This window comes from Vanessa cardui, chromosome 22, assembly GCF_905220365.1.
Source record: "Vanessa cardui chromosome 22, ilVanCard2.1, whole genome shotgun sequence".
Classification (NCBI taxonomy): domain Eukaryota; kingdom Metazoa; phylum Arthropoda; class Insecta; order Lepidoptera; family Nymphalidae; genus Vanessa; species Vanessa cardui.
Window position 1 is genome coordinate 6,072,937 of NC_061144.1, and position 20,357 is coordinate 6,093,293.

Below are 20,357 nucleotides of genomic sequence, written 5' to 3' on the forward strand. Positions count from 1 at the left end.
AAATTGAACTAAATAAAAAAAAATAATTAATATTATTATTAATACAAGGGATTCTCACCTCTTTGTACAAGTCGATAAATATGAGATTCCGTTTCGTTAGGATAACTAAATCATATCTTCCCTCAGCGTTACTCTCCATGAGTATGGTGAAGTTGTTCTGTCTATAGTCTTTAGTCAGTAGGAATGTTCCGGGTTCAGATATCGTGAACACTTGTTTGTCGAAAGTAACCAGAGTACCCTGACCAGTCATCATTGCCAATCCTAAAAAATGGATAATCTTAATATTTGTTTGTACATATAATTCATACTTCATATTTTTATTGTAATCTTTTAAAGTCTCGTATGACAGTAAGTTCCATACAGCAATAAAAATACATTTCTAACTTATATATATGAGACAATATCACATACATTGCTCTGATCCCAATGTAAGTAGCTGAAGCACTTGTGTTATGGATATCTGAAGTAACGACGGTACCGCAAACACCCAGACCCAAGACAACATAGAAAACTAATGGTAATCTACATCGACTCGGCCGGGAATCGAACTCGGGACCTCCGAGTGGCGTACCCATGAAAACCGGTGTACACACCACTCGACCACGGAGGTTGTCGACTTATGAAATACAGATTTGAATTTAAATTTTATGACTATCATCATACCTGCAAACGGTGGCATTACATTGTTGAAGTCCATGTAAGGCCGTATATCGTAATAATAGGCCCAGATGCTTCTGTTGCTGGTCAGCCATTCGTCCATGAAGTCCCTAACAGTCCTGTACTCGGAGATCTCGCTGAAGTCCGGTGTCCGGTTGAAAGCGTGCCAGGACATTGGCAACTTCTGCTCCAATAGTATTTCGCCTTTGTGTGGGTCGAATATGAAATTCGTCTTCGGGTTCCGGTGACTGTTGATATGTGTCCGTAAGTATTTGGATTATATATATATTTTATGGTATAGGTTGGCGGACGAACATATGGGCCACCTGATAGTAAGTGGCCACCATCGCCCATAGACAATGACGCTGGAAGAAATATTAACTATTCCTTACATCGTCAATGTGCGACCAACCTTGGGAACTAAGATGTTATGTCCCTTGTGCCTGTAGTTACACTGGCTCACTTACCCTTCAGACCGGAACACAACAATACTGGGTACTGTTATTTGGCGGTAGAATACCTGACGAGTGGGTGGTACCTACCCAGACGGGCTTGCACAAAGCCCTACCACCAAGTAATACATAAATGAAACAATAGTTATAGTTTTATATACAAAGTTAATCGCTAATAAGAGCCGGGGTGGCCCAGTGATTATAACGCATGCATCTTAACCGATGACAGCGAGTTCAAACCCAGGTAAGCACCACTGAATTTTCATGTGGCTAATTCATCTCGTACTTGGTGAAGGAAAACATCGTGAGGATACCTGAATGAGTCTAATTTCAACGAAATTCTGACACATGTGTATCCACCAAACCGCATTTGAGCAGTGCGGTGAAATATGCTCCAAATCTTCTTCTTAAAGGCAGAGACGGCCAGTAGTGGGAAATTTACAGGCTGTTAGAGTAATCGATAATTATCTCCAAAGATATACCAGTAATACTGTTTAGTGGCAATTCTCCAAAATATAATGAAATTTGTAAGAAAAGAAAATACAACAACAAACAACAACAACAACACCAATCTGTAAATTCCCACTGCTGGGCTAAAGGCCTCCTCTCCTTTGAGGAGAAGGTTTGGAATATATTCCACCACGCTGTTCCAATGCGGGTTGGTGGAATACACATGTGGCAGAATTTCTATGAAATTTGTCACAAGCAGGTTGCCTCATGATGTTTTCCTTCACCGCTGAGCACGAGATGAATTATAAAGACAAATTAAGCACATGAATCAGGTGCTTGCCTGGGTTTGACCCGAAATCTTCGGTTAAGATGCACGCGTTGTAACCACTGGGCCATCTCGACAAAGAAAATACATTGGTCATAAATCATGTAAGTGTACGAGAGTAAGGTCCAAACTCACAGTTCCTCATATTGCAGCGCAGTTTTGGCCATGCTCGTGACTTTGGCGTAGAGTATCTCCCACACCTTGTCCAACGCTTCGCCAATCAAGAAGTAGTCGTACCACCACTTGAGGCGTACGTACGCCTCTTGATACTAAATCACATACAAGTTAGTCATTAGTTACTGTTTATTTTCTTTGAAACAAGAGAGGTGGACTAGACTACTCAACATATTGTATACTTCTATTTATATTTACAATTTTCGAACTAAGTATTGAGTATTATGTACATATGTATAAACTATGTGTACATATATATATATATATATTATTACGAATATGTATTTTTTTATCTTAAATGATAAACTTCAAGACCATTGCTATATAACAATGAAGAGTTAACTCGAGATGTACTTTTTTTTGGAATATGTACCATTCATACCCCAAGATTTTATTTAGTACTGTATTTTCATATTATGTGTACGAAAGCCAGAAAATTTGTATTTTCAGAAGTTATTCTAATACATAAAAATACCTCATTTTAATTTATGTAAAAGTTATTATCAAAGGTGGCTTGGCCCTCTTTAGTATGTCAGGTGCGGTATGATCGTATATGCAAAATTTCATGATCATCAAACTTTCGCATTTATAATACTAGTAAGGATTTTAAAGAGTACCTTTTCTCTGACGTAAACGACTTGGGGTGTCTTTAAGAAGTTCTCCCAGGCGTTCTTGAATTCATTGAATAGCTGTTTGAATTCGTCCGTGAAGGGAATGTACTTCTCTATTTTACCCCATATCACGTTCCAGAGCTTTCTCGTGTACTTCTTAATATTCGTTATTATATCATTGTTTACTAAATCTTTGTAAATGCTGTTGACGATATAATATATTAAAATTTATATCACATGTAATATAAATTATATATACGTGGAAATCAATTAATATTTAAACAGGATATTAAGAGTTAACAGTGAACAATATAAGCTTAATCACGAAAACGCTGAACAAGAATTAAAGACTACCAAAAAGTTTTTATAAATTATAAAATTAAAAAAAAAACAGATTGAAAAAATAATGTTTAGTTTTTGTCTTCGGTACTTTTCAGATGTTTTAAATTCAATTATAAAAAAAAATGATATCTTAAACACACATTATAAAACACCTGTTTTATATTAAGAACCAATCGGCTTGTTTAATTTGACTAATACTGAAAAAAACATGCTAGTTTAAATTGAAACAAGAAGTTGAAAAATATGTATCAATTTACAGTAAAGAACTAGTTCCATTTTTAAAATTATAAATCTTCAATTATTATTTCAACTATATTGAAAATCGAACTTACCGATCCATTTCATGTCCAAATGTCGACACGTAGTTGAAATACGGCGTGTCCGTCAATTCGTGAGTCCGTTCGTGGAAGAAATCCATAATACCCCTCCATATCGTCACAACAAACGCTTCCGTGTAATGCAGCATCTTGAAGAACAACGGCTCAATCGATTTCAGCAAGTCGTGCCAATATTTACCGAGTCTCGTGGTCGCGTTCACCCAGGTCTCCTCCCAGTAGTCCAAAAACTTCATATGTAAATCCCTAACGAAATTGTCGTATTGCAATATCATCGTTTCCAATTTATCTGACACTAATTCCATCAAATCCGCTTCGAGGAACTTGTTCATGGATTCCAAGAAGTTTGAGTAGGCCATTTTTATGGAGTCGACTACATATGTCAGGCTCTCCTTGATCGACGAGCTGGTATTACCCATCATTCCCCACATATCATTAACGAAGCCTGGAAGACTCTCCAAGTGATTTCTTATTGCCATTTCATCTAATACGTAGTAAGTGAACTCGACTATATCCTTTACATAGAAATCATTAAGTTCGTAAGATTCGTTCAGGAATCGTTCGAATTCATCCAGATCGTCCTTAATGACGTGTAAGTCGTTAAGATCGTCTAAGAAATCTCTGACTCTCGGTTTCGCGTCGCTCCAAATGTTCCGTAAGGCGAGATGAGCTTCCATCGGCGCTTCTTTGATGATGACAAGAGTTTCATTCACTTGGCTGTACAAAAGTTTCAATGTATAGAGTGCCTGTGCTTTAATTTCACCGAATATTTCCGGTCGCCATACAACAGCGCTCGTGAGAAGTCGGGAGTGATTCAAACGAATATAGGACGCTACGTCTACGGTAGTGACGTCATCGTAGTTACGCCACGCGTTTAGTTTGGCAGATCTAGTGTCTACGATTCTTCCAATCATGTGGTATGAGATATCTGGAATATTTAAGTATAAGTATAAAGAACTATAATTTCTTATATAGTATACATTATTTGGTCCTTCGAGCCGGATGCAATTAATACCTCATAATCACATGATATAATTGTTTTATATGATATACTTACCATCTGTACTATTATAATGGCCGACCAAAGCTTTATCAAACATTGACAGTTCAGCAAAAACAGTATCGTTAGCGTTAGGGCGTAACACGCAGCCTCTGACTTGATATCTTGGGTAAACAAGAGACCAGGTACCGTTGACTTTGTAGAAATAGGTTTCATTAGCGCGCTGTAAAAGAAATCATTAATTATAATCCTATATAAATACAAAAGTAAACTTTTTACTACTTGATTCGAGTTCTATAGTAATATGAGTATTGCTAAATATTTTGATAATATTTTTGTTCTGTTATTAAAATCAAAACAGGAAAGCCAACTTACCTCCCAATTAACTTCACTTTTATTTAAATCGATCAAAAGCTTATTACTCCTCAACTTTTCATAGAAAAGATTCTTTTGGAATCTATAATAGTTTGTCAAGTAATACCAGCGACTGTGAATATTTATATCTGACTTCATATCTAGGTCCAAGTTCGTTGATGGATGAGTACACTTGAGGGCAAATTTATAATCTCTTATCGGCCCATTGGAGTTATCAGTTAGTATGGACCTAAGTTTTAGATATTCGTTTTCGTAATCCGAGTATTGTAACTCTATGGAGATATTTGACATAACCGCGGGCGTGGTTAGATATTGTCCTTTTAGTGTTACATCCTGAAAATAATGTTTATTATTATTAAAAGCATTTTGTTTTATTACCTTTTTAAATATGTATAGTACGACACAACTTAGATGTAGCATCGGAAAAACTCGTAAAATCGACCACACCAGAATTAAGTACGCTATCCCAATTATCTATATTCATTTCTTATGCGAATGTGATCTTTACACAAACGTACATGTAATATCATATGACCTAATACATTCGACAGTTTAACCCGTCACTTACGCGACAATCTATAGCGACGAATAGCGTTGAATGACGCGATAGGGAGCTGTTTCTATTGGTTGTATAAATCAGCAGTAATCGATTTTATTGAATTTGCCGATGCTACATCTTAGTTGTGTCGTACTATACGTCAATATGCACGTTAAATATATACAATTCACGCAATATTTAATATTAAATTCAGTTTATTTTTATTTTTAATCAAATGGCGGTGTTTTCCTTGCTAATACATCAAATCAAATCAAATCAAAGTATACTTTATTCAAGTGGGCTTTTACAAGCACTTTTGAATCGTCATTTAATTATTACAATTAAGTGAAGCTACCACCGGTTCGGAAAGTAGATTCTACCGAAAAGAACCGGCAAGAAACTCAGTAGTTACTCTTTTTCAACATTTAAAAAAATACAGTCATGTTAGTTAATTTTTAAGTTAATACAATTATTAAATTAATATATCCTGCCTGGAAGTCAACAGGTATTAATTCCACGCTTTTTTATCATCTACAAAATCTTGTATCGAATAATATTATCGTATTAAATCGAATAGTTTATTCACAAACGATAAGACTGAGTAATTAATTTTTATTTAAATGATATTATATTATAGACTATGTAAACTAATAGTACATTTAGTAAAATAACAATACCTTTCTAAAGGATGGATGAGAAAGCGCCAGATATACATCATGCAGGTTGCCTTCTTTGGTGGGGGGGTTTTCCCACCTGCCTTTCAGTTCAGCACTCTTGTTCTCGGCGCGGACATTCCATAGCATGTGTGCGGTGCCGTCAAGCAACGTGTCTTGCAGACGGTACAACGCCGTCACGCGGAACGTTCGCAGAGGGTAGCGTACGTCCATTATAATTTGTTGAGATTCTGTATCGGCCTGGAAATTACATTAATTTCTAATAGAATCGTATAATCGCAAAGGATACCATATTTCAGTAATACTTTTAAATAAAACTAATTATAACGGATGAATCGCGTATATTAATTATTTTTAAACATCCCGACGTTTCGAGCACTTTGCAGTGTTGATGTTTAAAAATAATTAATATACGCGATTCATCCGTTATAATTAGTTTTATTTAAATGTGTAATAATCGCGAAAATTTAAGACAACATCAGTAATACTTGTTTACAACAGAACAACAGCAGCCTGTAAATTCCCAATGCTGGGCTAAAGGCCTCCTCTCCCTTTGAGAAGAAGGTTTGGAACATATTCGACCACGCTGTTCCAATGCGGGTTGGTGGTATACACATGTGGCAGAACTTCTATGAAATTTGTCACATGCAGGTTTCCTCACGATGTTTTTCTTCCCCGCTGAGCACGAGATGAATTATAAAGACAAATTAAGCACATGAAACAGCGGTGCTTGCTTGGGTTTGAACCCGCAATCATCGGTTAAGATGCACGCGTTCTAACCACTGGGCCATCTCGACTTGTTACTATATATATATATATTATACTTGTTTAATTGTATGAATACTTGACGTGTCTGTTATATTTATGGTATGGTTGTAGTGTTTTGTACGGTCAAAGTTAGAAAACCTTCGTCAGTTTTCAAATTCATTCCTTCATCGAATCTTAAACTCTTAGTACCTTTTGAAACTAAAACACTAGACTGACAACTGCCTATAATACTAAACTAACATAGTATGGTAATTTGTTTCCGAGTAGTGTAACATATTTGTACATACATGCCCATCTTAGTAGGTTCCTCCTAATCGCCAATATTCTATTGAGTATTTAGTATTGTTATGTTCTGGTTTGAAGAGTAAGTGAGCCAGTGTAAAATGCTCTTAGCTCGTGTCGTATTGGTGTTATTAGTTTTAATGTATCAAGTCTAGGAATGTCCACTTCATCAGTTACCCAATTCATTTGTTTTAATTATAATTTGACCAAAATATATCGTTAGATTGTCTTATTCACAGATAGGCATGTTCGATACTAATCACTTGGGCTATTATCATCCCCACTCCAATTTGTACTTTTTTAGAGAAGAAATAAGAATTGAAATTTGTAAATTAAGTATTGCCAGTACAACAACAACAGCCTGTAAATTCCCACTGCTGGGCTAAAGGCCTCCTCTCCCTTTGAGGAGAAGGGTCGGAACGTATTCCACAACGCTGGTCCAATGCTGGTTGGTGGAATACACATGTGACAGAATTTCTATGAAATTTGTCACATGCAGGTTTCCTCACGATGTTTTCCTTCACCGCTGAGCACGAGATGGATTATAAAGACAAATTAAGCACAGAAAATACTTACGACGCTCATATTAGTAACATGAATATCGTAGTTGATCCAAACGTCATCAGCCCAGGTCATTTTGCTTCCTTGCTTTAGTTCTTTGTCCACTGCTTCGTACTTGTTCTCGAAGGACCAGGTTCGGTTCCTGTGTATGGCTGTCAGTTTCAGCTGCTTGCCGATGTCGTAAGTATACATATCGAGTCTACCAGTTATGTTTGCCATCGTCGCGTTGTGTAGATGGAATATTGTTGCTTGCTTTGCGTCCTGAAATAGAAGGTATTATTATGTATTATTTATATTGTGTTCAATAAAACCTTGTTTGAAAATTTTGAAGAAAAATTGCTTCTGAGTTTACACTTACTATATTGCCAGTGTTATCATATTCATGAATGTATTTCACACCGAATGGTGTGTGCGCGTTTTCCACTTTTATATTCATGGTTGCAAGATCGAGATTCCTATCACTCTTAGTCAATACTTTATCGAAGAAGAATTCAACGAATCTTTCACGGTCGAAATCGATTGTTGCGTTACCATTGCTCGATTTTTCTTCTTCTACATAAAAGTACTCGGTGTTAACTAAATGTTGGGTGTTCAATGGAACGGATATTGCTATAGTTCCGAGTTGTGTGAAACCATTATCTTGTTTTATGTACTTGTGTGTTGTGTTGAGCGAAGCTGACTTGTTAGGCCAGAATAGATCCACTTTGTTGTCTGAGAATTCTTCTAAATTGTTAATCTGTTAAAAAAAAACACAACATTGATCAGTAAGATACTTTGCTAATCAGCTTTACAAAACTAGTCTTATCTTGAGAGGTCATAGTTAAGGTAATCCTGACAATAGATTCAGATGTTTAGCAAATAAATTATATGCAATAATTATGAAGACTTTAATGCCCAAAAGAGTCGAGATGGCCCAGTGGTTAGAACGCGTGCATCTTAACGGATGATTGCGGGTTCAAACCCAGGCAAGCACCGCTGATTCATGTGCTTAATTTGTCTTTATAATTCATCTCGTGCTCAGCGGTGAAGGAAAACATCGTGAGGAAACCTGCATGTGACAAATTTCATAGAAATTGTGCCACATGTGTATTCCACCAACCCGCATTGGAACAGCGTGGTGGAATATATTCCAAACCTTCTCCTCAAAGGGAGAGGAGGCCTTTAGCCCAGCAGTGGGAATTTACAGGCTGTTGTTGTTTTTGTTGTTGTTGTAATGCCCAAAAAAACGATAATATCAAGCTAATTTTTAATTTTGTTGTAGTTTATTGGAAGATACATAGATAAATATAAGAAACTCACTTCGAATATAGACTTGAGCCAGGGCAGCGTGTGGAAGGGCGTGGACATGTTGAAGTGTCCGTCGGTGTGGCGGAAGCCGCCGTATCGCGCGTCGAGCTCGCCTATCTGGCAGCTGCCGGGCCGGTGCATGTGGCCTCTGCGACATTCATATACATATCATCAATGTCATATTCCATTAATAGATAAAGGTTTATATGGCACTAGTTTAGAGAATCAATCAAGCAATTCTTAAGCTAAATACAACTAATTTTGTTAAAAAGGAAATCAAATTTATTGCATGACTGAAAAATCGTTTATTTTTTTTTATCCTTACGAAAAATGAAAATAATATTTTTCATGTCGAATTAGATAGGTAGATTATCGTTATTAATCTGTGATAAGTTGTTTTATATTTTTTTTATTATTTAAAAACAAGAAAATGGTAATAAGCTTTCTTTACCGCGACAAGCTTCTATGATATATATTTTTCAGTAAAATTTAACCGTTTTTTGCCTGGAAAGCACTAATTTGGTGGTAGAGTCTTGTGCAACCCTTTAATATCTACCCACTTATACTGTTTTGTACCACCAAGTAGCAATGTTTTATATTGTTGTGTTCCGGTTTGAAGGATGATTGAGCAAGTGTAACTGCAGGTACAGGGGACGAAATAACTTAGATCCTAAGGTCCCTAGCGCATTAGAGATGTAAGGAATGGTTAAAAATTCTTATGGCAAAATCTATGGGTAATTATGAACCACTTATCATTTGGTGGCCCATTTGCAGGTTCTACTTATTATGTAAAAACACATATAATAATATACACATTTAATGCATAAAATTTGTAACTCACTTTACAACGTGGTATCCATGGACCATGTCCTTCTGATAGGAGCCCTTGAGAGTGAAAGTCGGTTCGCCTTCATATATTGGCGTATTCAAAGCGTAGTCGATGTATCTCGAGCCATTCACGTCCCAGTTGTAAGATATTATGTTGTCAACATTTTGTAGGGCCGAGTTCGAAGTCCAAGTTATAGTGGAGTTCGCGTCGAAACTTTCAGCTAGAGTCAGCATCTGTGGAATACAACAAGTGGAATAGTATAATTAATGTTTAAATTTAAAATGTATCAATGGGCGTTTATAAATAAATATTGGCCAACACCACATACATTACTCTGATCACAATGTAAGTAGTTAAAGCTAAACTCGTGTGATGAATCATAAGTAAAGTAGTAAAAGTCTGTAAATTTCCCACTTCTGGGATAAGGCCTCCTCTTCCATTAAGGAGAGGGTTTGGAACATATTCCATCACGCTGTTCCAATGCGGGTTGGTGGAATGCACATGTGGCAGAATTTCGATGAAATTAGACACATGTAGGTTTTCTCACGATGTTTTCCTTCCCCACTGAGCTCGAGATGAATTATAAATACAAATTAAGCACATATATATAGTGGTGCTTGTATGGGTTTGAACCCGCTATCATCGGTTAAGATGCACGCGTTCTAACCACTGGGCCATCTCAGCTCAGCTCAGAATCATAAGTAACGACGGCACAAACACCCAGAGCGAAGACGACATACAAAACTAATGAACTTTTTCTACATCGGCTCAGCGGTGTACACACTACTCGAACACGGAGGTTTGAATATGTTATAAGATTGTGTAATTGTTCAGAAATGTCGCATATATATATTGTTTTTGAGATTTTCTTTGGGTATATTATTCCTGACTATTGTAAAGATTTGGGGTTATTTACTTATGCGAATTTTACTTAGGTAAATTCCGCTAAGTTGAATCTAAGTACCCCTCTAATCTTCTAACCTATCCAAACTTAAGAACACTAAGACACAATAATGTGTAATAAATCACGACTGGCGCATTCTGGCTGATTTGGTATTCTACTTAAGATAATTCGCTCACCTTTCCTTTAAGTCCAACAAGTATTTTTGTAACGTCGGTACGATACATTGCTTCGATCGTTTGAGCAGGATTCATGGCGTCACCCATCGACCCATCCATGTACAGCGTGTGTACGTCTACGTTCGGCTTCGGGAGGATGGCGTTGATGATGAGATTGAGACGTTTGTCCATTATGAAGCCGAATGATGCATTTCCTCCGATTCTGTGAAATGAGCATTATTAACCGTGCTTAATATTTTAACTAAAGTAAGTAGTATTGTACTGCATCTACATTCAATTATGAGTTTTATTTGTTAGAAGATAAGGTACAATTTAACTTACTGCCATATGCGATCTAAGTCCATCCTGAATCCAGCGTTGGTCTTAGTGAGTCCGTCAGCTGTGTTGTTACCGAAGTAGATGTCTAAGTCGACGCTGCGCTGAATTTGTTTTACTAATTGCTGCCCTATTGCCTATAGGAATAAGACACATATTTTATCGCTAGATTTAGTTTGCGTTGAAAACTACAAGAGTGGTGAAGACGATTTTGATTAATTAGTATGAGAATAAAAACATTCGTTTCAAATCGTGTATAGTGTAAAATAGGCGTTTATTTTATTAGTGTTAGAAGTTATTTAACTATCGTTAATAGCTAAGGTCTTATAGAATAAATACGAGTAATGTAGCCTTTACTTATGAATTTCCAAGGCATTGACTTTTCTATGTGTATCTTGTAATCGTTGTTTAAGTGTTAAATAATGTCTATACTTTGCTTCTTAATTAAAATGTCTTTCCCGGGCTTAAAGCAGCAATTTGGCGTTAAGCTTGTCCCATACTTACGCGTATGAAGAGATCTCCGAGCAAGAAACTCCACTTGAGGTCACCTTCACCCTTCATATCCGGCAATTCGTAGTTACACAGCAGGTAACCAGTTTTTGGTGCAAATCTATAACAATTCAATATACATGTTTTAAATTCAAAGACAAGACATTGTAGGCCTGACAGCTATAAAAAAAAATACACTCGACTATAAAAAACAATACACTAGAAGAGCAACCCGGTGCGTCAATCACACGTTATAAAATATTTTCATTATGTGTACTTTTTCTTATCAGCCAATATTCTAAGTTTTGTTTTATAAAGCTTCACAATATTATATAAATATATTTAAATTGCATTTTGTTAAAGGTTAAAACGTATTAGTCGGGAGTTTATAAAAGTTTCTAAACAGATTTAACGCTTTTTTAAATAAATTGCGTCAAACTAGGCTGAGTTTTTATGCTCAAATTATGTATTTTTTCTTTTTTATGCAAATGAGCTTATGAGCCACCTGATGGTAAGTGATGACCACCAATAGAAAATGGCACTGTAAGAAATATTAACCATTTCTCACAACACAAATGCGCCACCAACCTTGGGAACTAAGATGTTATGACCCCTGTGCCTGTATACTCACTCACTCTTCAAACCATATCACAGCAATACTAAGCACTGTTTAGCGTTAGAGTATCTGTTGAGTGGGTAGTACTGCCCAGATGAGCTTGCCTACCCTACCACAAAGTAAAATTATAAACAATAAAACATTTTTAAGGTTTTGAGTATAATATCTTCTATACTAATATTATAAATGGGAGAGTAGCTCTATATGTGGTTTTTGTGGTAGGGCTCTGTGCAAGCCCGTCTGGGTAGGTACCACCCACTCACCAGTTATTCTACCGCCAAATAACAGTACTCAGTATTGTTGTGTTCCGGTTTGAATGGTGAGTGAGCCAGTGTAACTACAGGCACAAGGGACCTGACATCTTAGTTCCCAAGGTTGGTGGCACATTGACGATGTAAGGAATAGTTAATATTTCTTACAGCGTCATTGTCTATGGGTGATGGTGACCACTTACCATCAGGTGGCCCATATGTTCGTCCGCCAACTTATTCCATAAGCTCTTTCAAGGCCATTGAAGCGAGTTAAAAGAAATTTCGGTGAACGCAACAGCCGGAGTTAGGTTATTTATAGAGACTGAACTTACACGAAGTCAGCATCACCCTTGAGGAACTTGAGTTTCTGCAGCGGCGTCGCGGCTTGTATCGTCACGGCGCGCCGCAGTTCGGGGTACACGTCCACGCGCGACTTGAAGTAAATCTCCTTGCCCTTCACTTGCGGTATGTCCACCTTCAATTAAACCATCCCTTTAAATAAAACTAGTTATAGCGGATTTTAATCGAGTATATTAATTATTTTGGACATCCCGACGTTTCGAGCACTTTACAGCGTTCGTGGTCACGGGTAGACTAAGGTGGCATTTGTCTATTTGAAGAACAAAAGAAAATATTATTTGCAACTACCGCCAACGTTACTCAAGATACCAATATACGCGATTAAAATCCGTAATAACTAGTTTTATTTAAATGTGTAATAATCGCGAAAATTTAAGACAACATTATGTAAACCATTCCTTACAAACTGATCTGGGTACGTAACAACAACAGCCTGTAAATTCCCACTGCTGGGCTAAAGGCCTCCTCTCCCTTTGAGGAGAACGTTTGGAACATATTCCACCACGCTGTTCCAATGCGGGTTGGTGGAATACACATGTGGCACAATTTCTATGAAATTTGTCACATGCAGGTTTCCTCACGATGTTTTCCTTCACCGCTGAGCACGAGATGAATTATAAAGACAAATTAAGCACATGAATCAGCGGTGCTTGCCTGGGTTTGAACCCGCAATCATCGGTTAAGATGCACGCGTTCTAACCACTGGGCCATCTCGACTTAAAATTTTCCGAATTATACTAATGTTTAATGAAATAAGTCCAAACATATGCAAGTAAATACAATCAGAGTAAGAAAACCTTCGTCAATTTTCAAATTAATTCCTTTGTCAAGTCTTAGACTCTTAGTACCTTTTGAATCCAAACATCAAATAATTGCGACGCAATAAGTCATTTTCGATCGGTAAAGCAGATTATAGCTCAAAGTGAGCACACGAAAATAGATCTTAAGGTGACGAAACTTTTCTTACCCCGACTGTACATTTATGACATTTTAAAACAACGAATCGAACACCGGGAAACTCAAAATAAAAGAGCGTAACTCACAATGTGTAATATTTCGTAAATTATATAAATACAATTTTTTTTTTATGGTATAGGTTGGCGGACGAGCATATGGGCCACCTGATGGTAAGTGGTCACCATCACCCATAGACAATGACACTGTAAGAAATATTAACTATTCCTTACATCGTCACTGCGCCACTAACCTTGGGAACTAAGATGTTATGTCCCTTGTGCCTGTAGTTACACTGGCTCACTCACCCTTCAAACCGGAACACAACAATACTGACTACTATTATTTGGCGGTAGAATAACTGATGAGTGGGTGGTACCTACCCAGACGGGCTCGCACAAAGCCCTACCACCAAGTAATTGCAATAAAGTTCATTTTAGTTTACCTTAAGATATATATCAGTGAAATTTTGTTCCATTTCTGCCTTCGCACGGACAGTCGCCTCCATCGGCCCGACGATGTGAGCTGTGATACCGTATACTGTGGGCGAGTTCTCGCACTTCACTCGCACTGTTATCTGCTGACCCTGGCCTTTTGGTACGAGCGTTAGGAACAGCTGTAATAAGAACACATTTTTATTGCTTAAAACGTATTATTGTATTTAAAGAGTGTTTGTGTGTTAGAGGATATATTTTACGTGATTGGACACCTTGGATGGATGAACAGATGCCTCCAAACTGATTCAGATATTGAAAATATATTTAGTGTTATTGGAAATTGTATTTGGAAAAATGATTTTTCTTTATTTAATTGAAATATAAAAAAAGGCGTTAATTTCCGAACCGATGGTAGATATTTGACTATCGATAAGCAAATGTAACACGTCCATATTGAATGATGATTTATGTTTTTGATTAATTCTGCAATTACTTTAATATAAAGTTAGCTTCGCTTTTAGTTTCTGGTATTTGCTGAAACAGTCACCTTCACACGACCAATGTTCTATAAAATGTAAGTTGTTATATCTCTTGATGAGTAATATATTTGAGGGAGGCTTATGTCCATTAGTGGATTAATAATTCTGGCTGATGAATTTCTTAATATCTGATGAACTAATCCATCCTGTTACCTCAAGTGGTTCTCGTTTGAGCACTTTTCCGGAGATACTGTACTCAGTCGTGTCTGTCACAAACGATCCTCGGATATCATCCTCATCAAACTCCCCTATGATTTTCATCGCCCTGATAAATAAATGTTTTTAAATACATTATTTATAAACAAATTTACAAATTTCAATATTAAAAAAAAAAAAATGGGAGATGAGCTGAGATGGCCCAGTGGTTAGAACGCGTGCATCTTAACCGATGATTGCGGGTTCAAACCCAGGCAAGCACCACTATATATATGTGCTTAATTGTGTTTATAATTCATCTCGTGCTCGGCGGTGAAGGAAAACATCGTGATTAAACCTGCACGTGTCTAATTTCATCGAAATTCTGTCACATGTGCATTCCACCAACCCGCATTCGAACAGCGTGGTGGAATATGTTGCAAACCCTCTCCTTAATGGAAGAGGAGGCCTTATCTCAGCTGTGGGAAATTTACAGGCTGTTACTTTACTGTTTGACTTTTAAATAGATTGCGTACCGGAAGCCGTCGTGGGGGCTGCTGAGCGCCACGCTGAGCGAGGTGGGCCACTGGTCGGCCTGCAGCGAGTAGGCTGCCTCGCCGGATGCCAGGTCAAGCGTGAGCGTGCGCTGGCGCCGCAGCTCAGCGAACTGCAGCGCCAGCGTCGACGGCGCCAGCACGGGCGCCAGCGCGCCGCGCGCCGACACGCGCAGCCGCCGCGCCGGCGCCGCGCCCCACGCCGTCTCCGCGAACAGCTGCCCGGCCCGAGGCCATGAGAGGTCCCGAGGTCATGAGAGGTCCCGAGGTCATGAGAGGTCCCGAGGTCATGAGAGGTGTGTTCGAGAACACGGGCCCTATCTAGTTCCTCACTCTCATAGTCCGATGCGACACGGCCGGAAAGAGTCGCAGAACCAATGGCTATACGTGCTTTCCGCGACGCGGATAACTTTTTATCGATCCGACCAGGGTTTTTAATATAGAACCTCGGGTACTTTGACCTTATTGTTGTGTTCCGGTTTGAAGGGTGAATGAACCAGTGTAATTACAGGCACAAGGGACGTAAAATCTTAGTTCCCAAGGTTGGTGGCACATTGATGATGTAAAGAATAGTTAATATTTCTTACAGCGTCATTGTCTATGGGTGATGGTGACCACTTACCGTCAGGTGGCCCATATGCTCGTCCGCCAATGTATACCATAAAAAAAAAAAATTATACTCGCCTGTTATAGTCTTGATAGACGATCAAGATCGATCTTTCGATATCGATAGCAAAACAATATTGGGTGAATTCTAAATAAACTTAAGTAGTTAATATATAGAATTCACGTTGACTTACATAGTTATTTTGATCTCCCTGTTGAATATGGATTCCTCCACCGACGATATTTTCTACGTCGGAGAAATCTTTCTTAAATTCCATCTTGATGAAGTAGTCCTCTAAGTATATCGACGTCAGATTCAGGCTGCCCGATGTTTCGACAAAGGGGTCGTCCAGCTATTATTTAGAATGCAATTAAATTTTTTTTAGTAATTATGAAATTAATTTTCACTATATACCTATTTTATCAATTTATTTATATATATTGACTTAAATTTAAGTTTTATATTACGTAAGCGAAAACAATAAAACGTTATTAATTTTCATACTTTATAATATACTAGCTTTTGCCCGCGACTTAGTTCGCGTGGACTTCAGGTTCGTCCCGTCTAGTCTAGTAATCGCTTAAAATCGCTTCGTAAATAAGTCATTATTTCTCGTACAAAGTAAAGGATAAAAAATGGTTATTGTGGGTTATTCCTAAGAGATAAACATATACCATCACGGACTTTTTTGTAGACCTTTTTAAGTTGTACAATACTGTAGTACATTGTTTTGATCTATATGGTAGGATTCAGTCAGCGTTTGCAATGTAAGCGCAAAAAATGTGTTTTTTTACGACCTCACATTAGAAACCTCAAAAATTGTAGTCTATGTGTTATTCTGATGTATAAGCTATATTGTGGTAAAGTTTCATTCAAATCCATTCAGTAGTTTTTACGTGAAAGAGTAACAAACATCCATACATACAAACTTTCGCCATTATAATAGTAGTAGGATAGGTAAATATTACCATTACATTTTAATAATTTAATTCAATATAACATATTTGAAACATTCTAAATTTAAAAAAGTCTCTCATTATTAAGGAAGATTAAAAAAAAAACATTTCCATGTCCCATAAAACTAATCTCTTACATATCATTTTTTCTCCTTCGGAAAGAGCGAGATAGCGCATACTTACAATTAAAAATACATAAGACCAGAGTGAGATGGCTAGATTACCTCGAGTCGTGCTAGCGCAGTGACTGTGAACGAGGGCATTGCCATATCCGCCGACAGTTTCCACAGAGCGTCCTCTAGCCTAGCGGACACTCTCGCCTCCAGTGCTGGCAGCACGGCAAGCGGCGTGGCGATGCCGACCGACGCTAAATATGACTGATATGCGTCGTCTTCTCCTAACTCAGTTTCGTAGTATATTTTGTATGATATCTGTGGAATTTTTAATACTAAACTATGAAAAATCAAAAAAGGTTATTGTGAGGGTATTCTGATATTTTTAAGTGCATATGCTGCAAAAAGTTCTGTTCTGTAAATTATATATACAACAACAGCTTGTAAATTTTCCACTGGTGGGCTAAGGCCTCCTCTCCCTTTGAGGATATGGTTCGGAACATACTCCAGCACGCTGTTCCAAAGCGTGCTGGTAAAATACGCATGTGGCAGAAATTAGACACAGGCAGGTTTATTCACGGTGTTTTACATGAATATTCAGTGGTTCTTGCCTGAATTTGAACCCGACATCATCGGTTAAGATGCACGCGTTCTAACCACTGAGCCATATCAGCCGAGTGAATTATATATTAGCCAATAATCCACAATGAAGCTTCGCTAGCAGAATCAACACTAACGAACAGTTTAAACAACCGTTAAAAGTCTTTGATTGAGGCAATTATAATAATTTAAAAAGAGAATCAGTTATCAGACAAATCGGTATAAATGTAATTGCCAATCGATCGGTACCTCGTGCCAGTAAGTGCCATTGTACAGTAGCGCGACGCAAGTGACGTTGAACTTCTCTCCGATGGAAATGTCCACGGTGTACACCGACTTGAGTTGCCTGACGGCCGGGAACGGCGTCACCAGATTTAGCGTGTTCTGCATCACTGTGTATTGCTGTGAACAGATTAATTAAAACATTTCATTAATATAATCATATATAATTACAACTTATAGGAACCTGTGATATGTCACTGGTAAGACAAAAAACAGGCTATCCCAGTTTGTAAGGAATAAGTGATGGTCAAATGAAACAGTACCACAGGTTTGGAAAAGTAAATACTCTGACCTGAGAAGAACCGGCGAAAGAAACTCAGTGGGTTTTTTTTGTCTCCTATATTATTTACACAATTTAATATGAAAATAAATAATGCTGCAACTGCATACGTCAAATAAAAAATATTATTGACTGTAACTTATCTACTGCCGCATGGCTTATAAGATACCCTGTACAATGATGTTCTAGTAAACAGATATGTCATTAACGCGCAAAAAATGAAGACTAGAAAACGTCCTAATTGGGACGTTTGCCTTTAGTCGTTTTCATCATAATTATGTCAGTGATACGTTATAATACATGATCATTATATAGTAATATGTTTTGCGTAACTAAAACATCTAGTTATCCCATTTACTTAATGTTTTTATCAAGCTATCCTTTTTACTTGTAACGAAATGTAAAATAAACGGTCCCCGGCGCGGCACACTTTTTTCTGTTGTTTAGTATGGATATAACATATCTGTTTATTAGAATATCATTGCACCTGTACAATACTTTGAAGTTAGTCTTGTATTTTCAACAGGAAGATAATTTGATAGATAGATAAATAACTGCAAGAAATATAAAATGTCCATGATCTACTGTATCTGTATCTTATATATCTGCAATGAGCGGAAATTATCAGGTAGGTGGACTTACGGGAAGTCTCGCCCAAAATATTTTCAAGAGTTTACGACATTCGATTTGATGTGATGGGTTATTAACTAAAATAAATACGATTGAAGACTGCTCACCTCAAGAATAAATACATCTGTCAAAACAATAGGAGGTTTGTCGGGAAGGTGTAAAGTGGCGTTTGCTTCTAGAATATCCTCTTCATCCGGACCTACGAACTGAAAAATACGATTATTTTAATTTCGTAAATATTCATCAGCATCATTTTATAAAGGTATTTATAATTACGAAAATCATAATAAAAAATTACGTACTATATTTGATATTATAATAAAAAGTTTATAGTCTGACATAGAAGAAGAAATTTTGTAATCAATTGAAAGTGATTCAACGAAGAAACGCTTTTAGCATTCTTGCCAGCACTATACACGGTTATGATTTATATAGTCGCTGTTATATGATATTATTATTTACTTGGTGGTAGGGCTTTGTGGAAGCCCGCCTGGGTAGGTACCACCCACTCATCAGACATTCTACCGCTAAACAACAATACGCAGTATTCTTGTGTTCCGGTTTGAAGGGTGAGTGAGCCAGTGTAACTACAGGCACAAGGGACATAGCACCTTAGTTCCCAAGGTTGGTGGCGCATTGACGATGTAAGGAATAGTTAATATTTCTTACAGCGTCATTGTCTATGGGTGATGGTGACCACTTACCATCAGGTGGCTCATATGCTCATCCGCCAATCTATTCCATAAAAAAAAAACAAAATGTTTTTAAGGCCTTAATGTACTTATTACTTGAATGGTAAACCGGTTATCACCAGTTAACAAGCAAATTGCAAAAAAGAATAGCAAATATATGTAACAATATTAACAATGAATTCTGGGCAAGAGGTTTAGGCATTTGGGCAAAATATAGCTCAGTATAAACCTTCATCAAATGAGCGTGGAAGGTGATGGTTGGATAGTAGAGCGTGTCCAGGGTGACGCTGGCCTCCGTGTCGAAGTTCTCCACGAACATGTCAGGGTTGCCAGGCTTGTGCTGGAAGCGGTCCTTCAAAACATCCAGGAGACCTTTGTCGTTGTCGACCAGGAGAACTGCTATACCAAACTGAAAAAGATAAAAACATATTCTGTTTTTATAATACTTTTAGATGATTAGCCAAAATGACCTAGAGTTAAAAAGGGGTTAATGTATTTCATTTGTAGCTCAGTTAATGTTTGACGGATCTATAACGAAAAACAACAAATTGTACTAAGTGACATTTTAGGATGTCAATAAACCAACTTTCAATAAAGTTGAACAATATACATATAGATAAGATTAATCAAATATTTTCCTTAAAAATGGGAGGCTAGGAGTAATATTATCAAGCGTTAGATAATAATTACTTATTAATCTGTAGTTCAGAAACAGAAGTTGATATTTTCAGAATATTGTATTCTCTCGTGTATTTTACTTTTCTGATCAGACTTTATCAGGTTACTTAAAAAAAATTAAAACAAAAC

At 37.3% G+C, this 20,357-nt stretch overlaps 1 protein-coding gene across 1 annotated transcript in view; it reads right to left on the reverse strand.

Moving 5' to 3' along the window:
- LOC124539451 overlaps positions 1-20,357 on the reverse strand; it is a 66,874-nt gene that overhangs the window by 12,198 nt on the left and 34,319 nt on the right. The window contains exons 36-59 of the mRNA XM_047116846.1: positions 19,780-19,959; positions 18,966-19,064; positions 17,916-18,068; positions 17,178-17,384; positions 16,191-16,349; positions 15,373-15,608; positions 14,855-14,966; positions 14,171-14,341; positions 12,744-12,886; positions 11,560-11,665; positions 11,062-11,192; positions 10,741-10,942; positions 9,673-9,893; positions 8,844-8,979; positions 7,903-8,280; positions 7,560-7,805; positions 5,937-6,173; positions 4,722-5,054; positions 4,404-4,569; positions 3,344-4,274; positions 2,676-2,871; positions 2,020-2,153; positions 664-905; positions 59-261 (exon numbers count right to left, since the gene is read on the reverse strand). Of these exons, the coding sequence (XP_046972802.1) occupies positions 59-261; positions 664-905; positions 2,020-2,153; positions 2,676-2,871; positions 3,344-4,274; positions 4,404-4,569; positions 4,722-5,054; positions 5,937-6,173; positions 7,560-7,805; positions 7,903-8,280; positions 8,844-8,979; positions 9,673-9,893; positions 10,741-10,942; positions 11,062-11,192; positions 11,560-11,665; positions 12,744-12,886; positions 14,171-14,341; positions 14,855-14,966; positions 15,373-15,608; positions 16,191-16,349; positions 17,178-17,384; positions 17,916-18,068; positions 18,966-19,064; positions 19,780-19,959 (5,322 nt within the window). The remainder of the gene's footprint in view (positions 1-58; positions 262-663; positions 906-2,019; positions 2,154-2,675; positions 2,872-3,343; positions 4,275-4,403; positions 4,570-4,721; positions 5,055-5,936; positions 6,174-7,559; positions 7,806-7,902; positions 8,281-8,843; positions 8,980-9,672; positions 9,894-10,740; positions 10,943-11,061; positions 11,193-11,559; positions 11,666-12,743; positions 12,887-14,170; positions 14,342-14,854; positions 14,967-15,372; positions 15,609-16,190; positions 16,350-17,177; positions 17,385-17,915; positions 18,069-18,965; positions 19,065-19,779; positions 19,960-20,357) is intronic.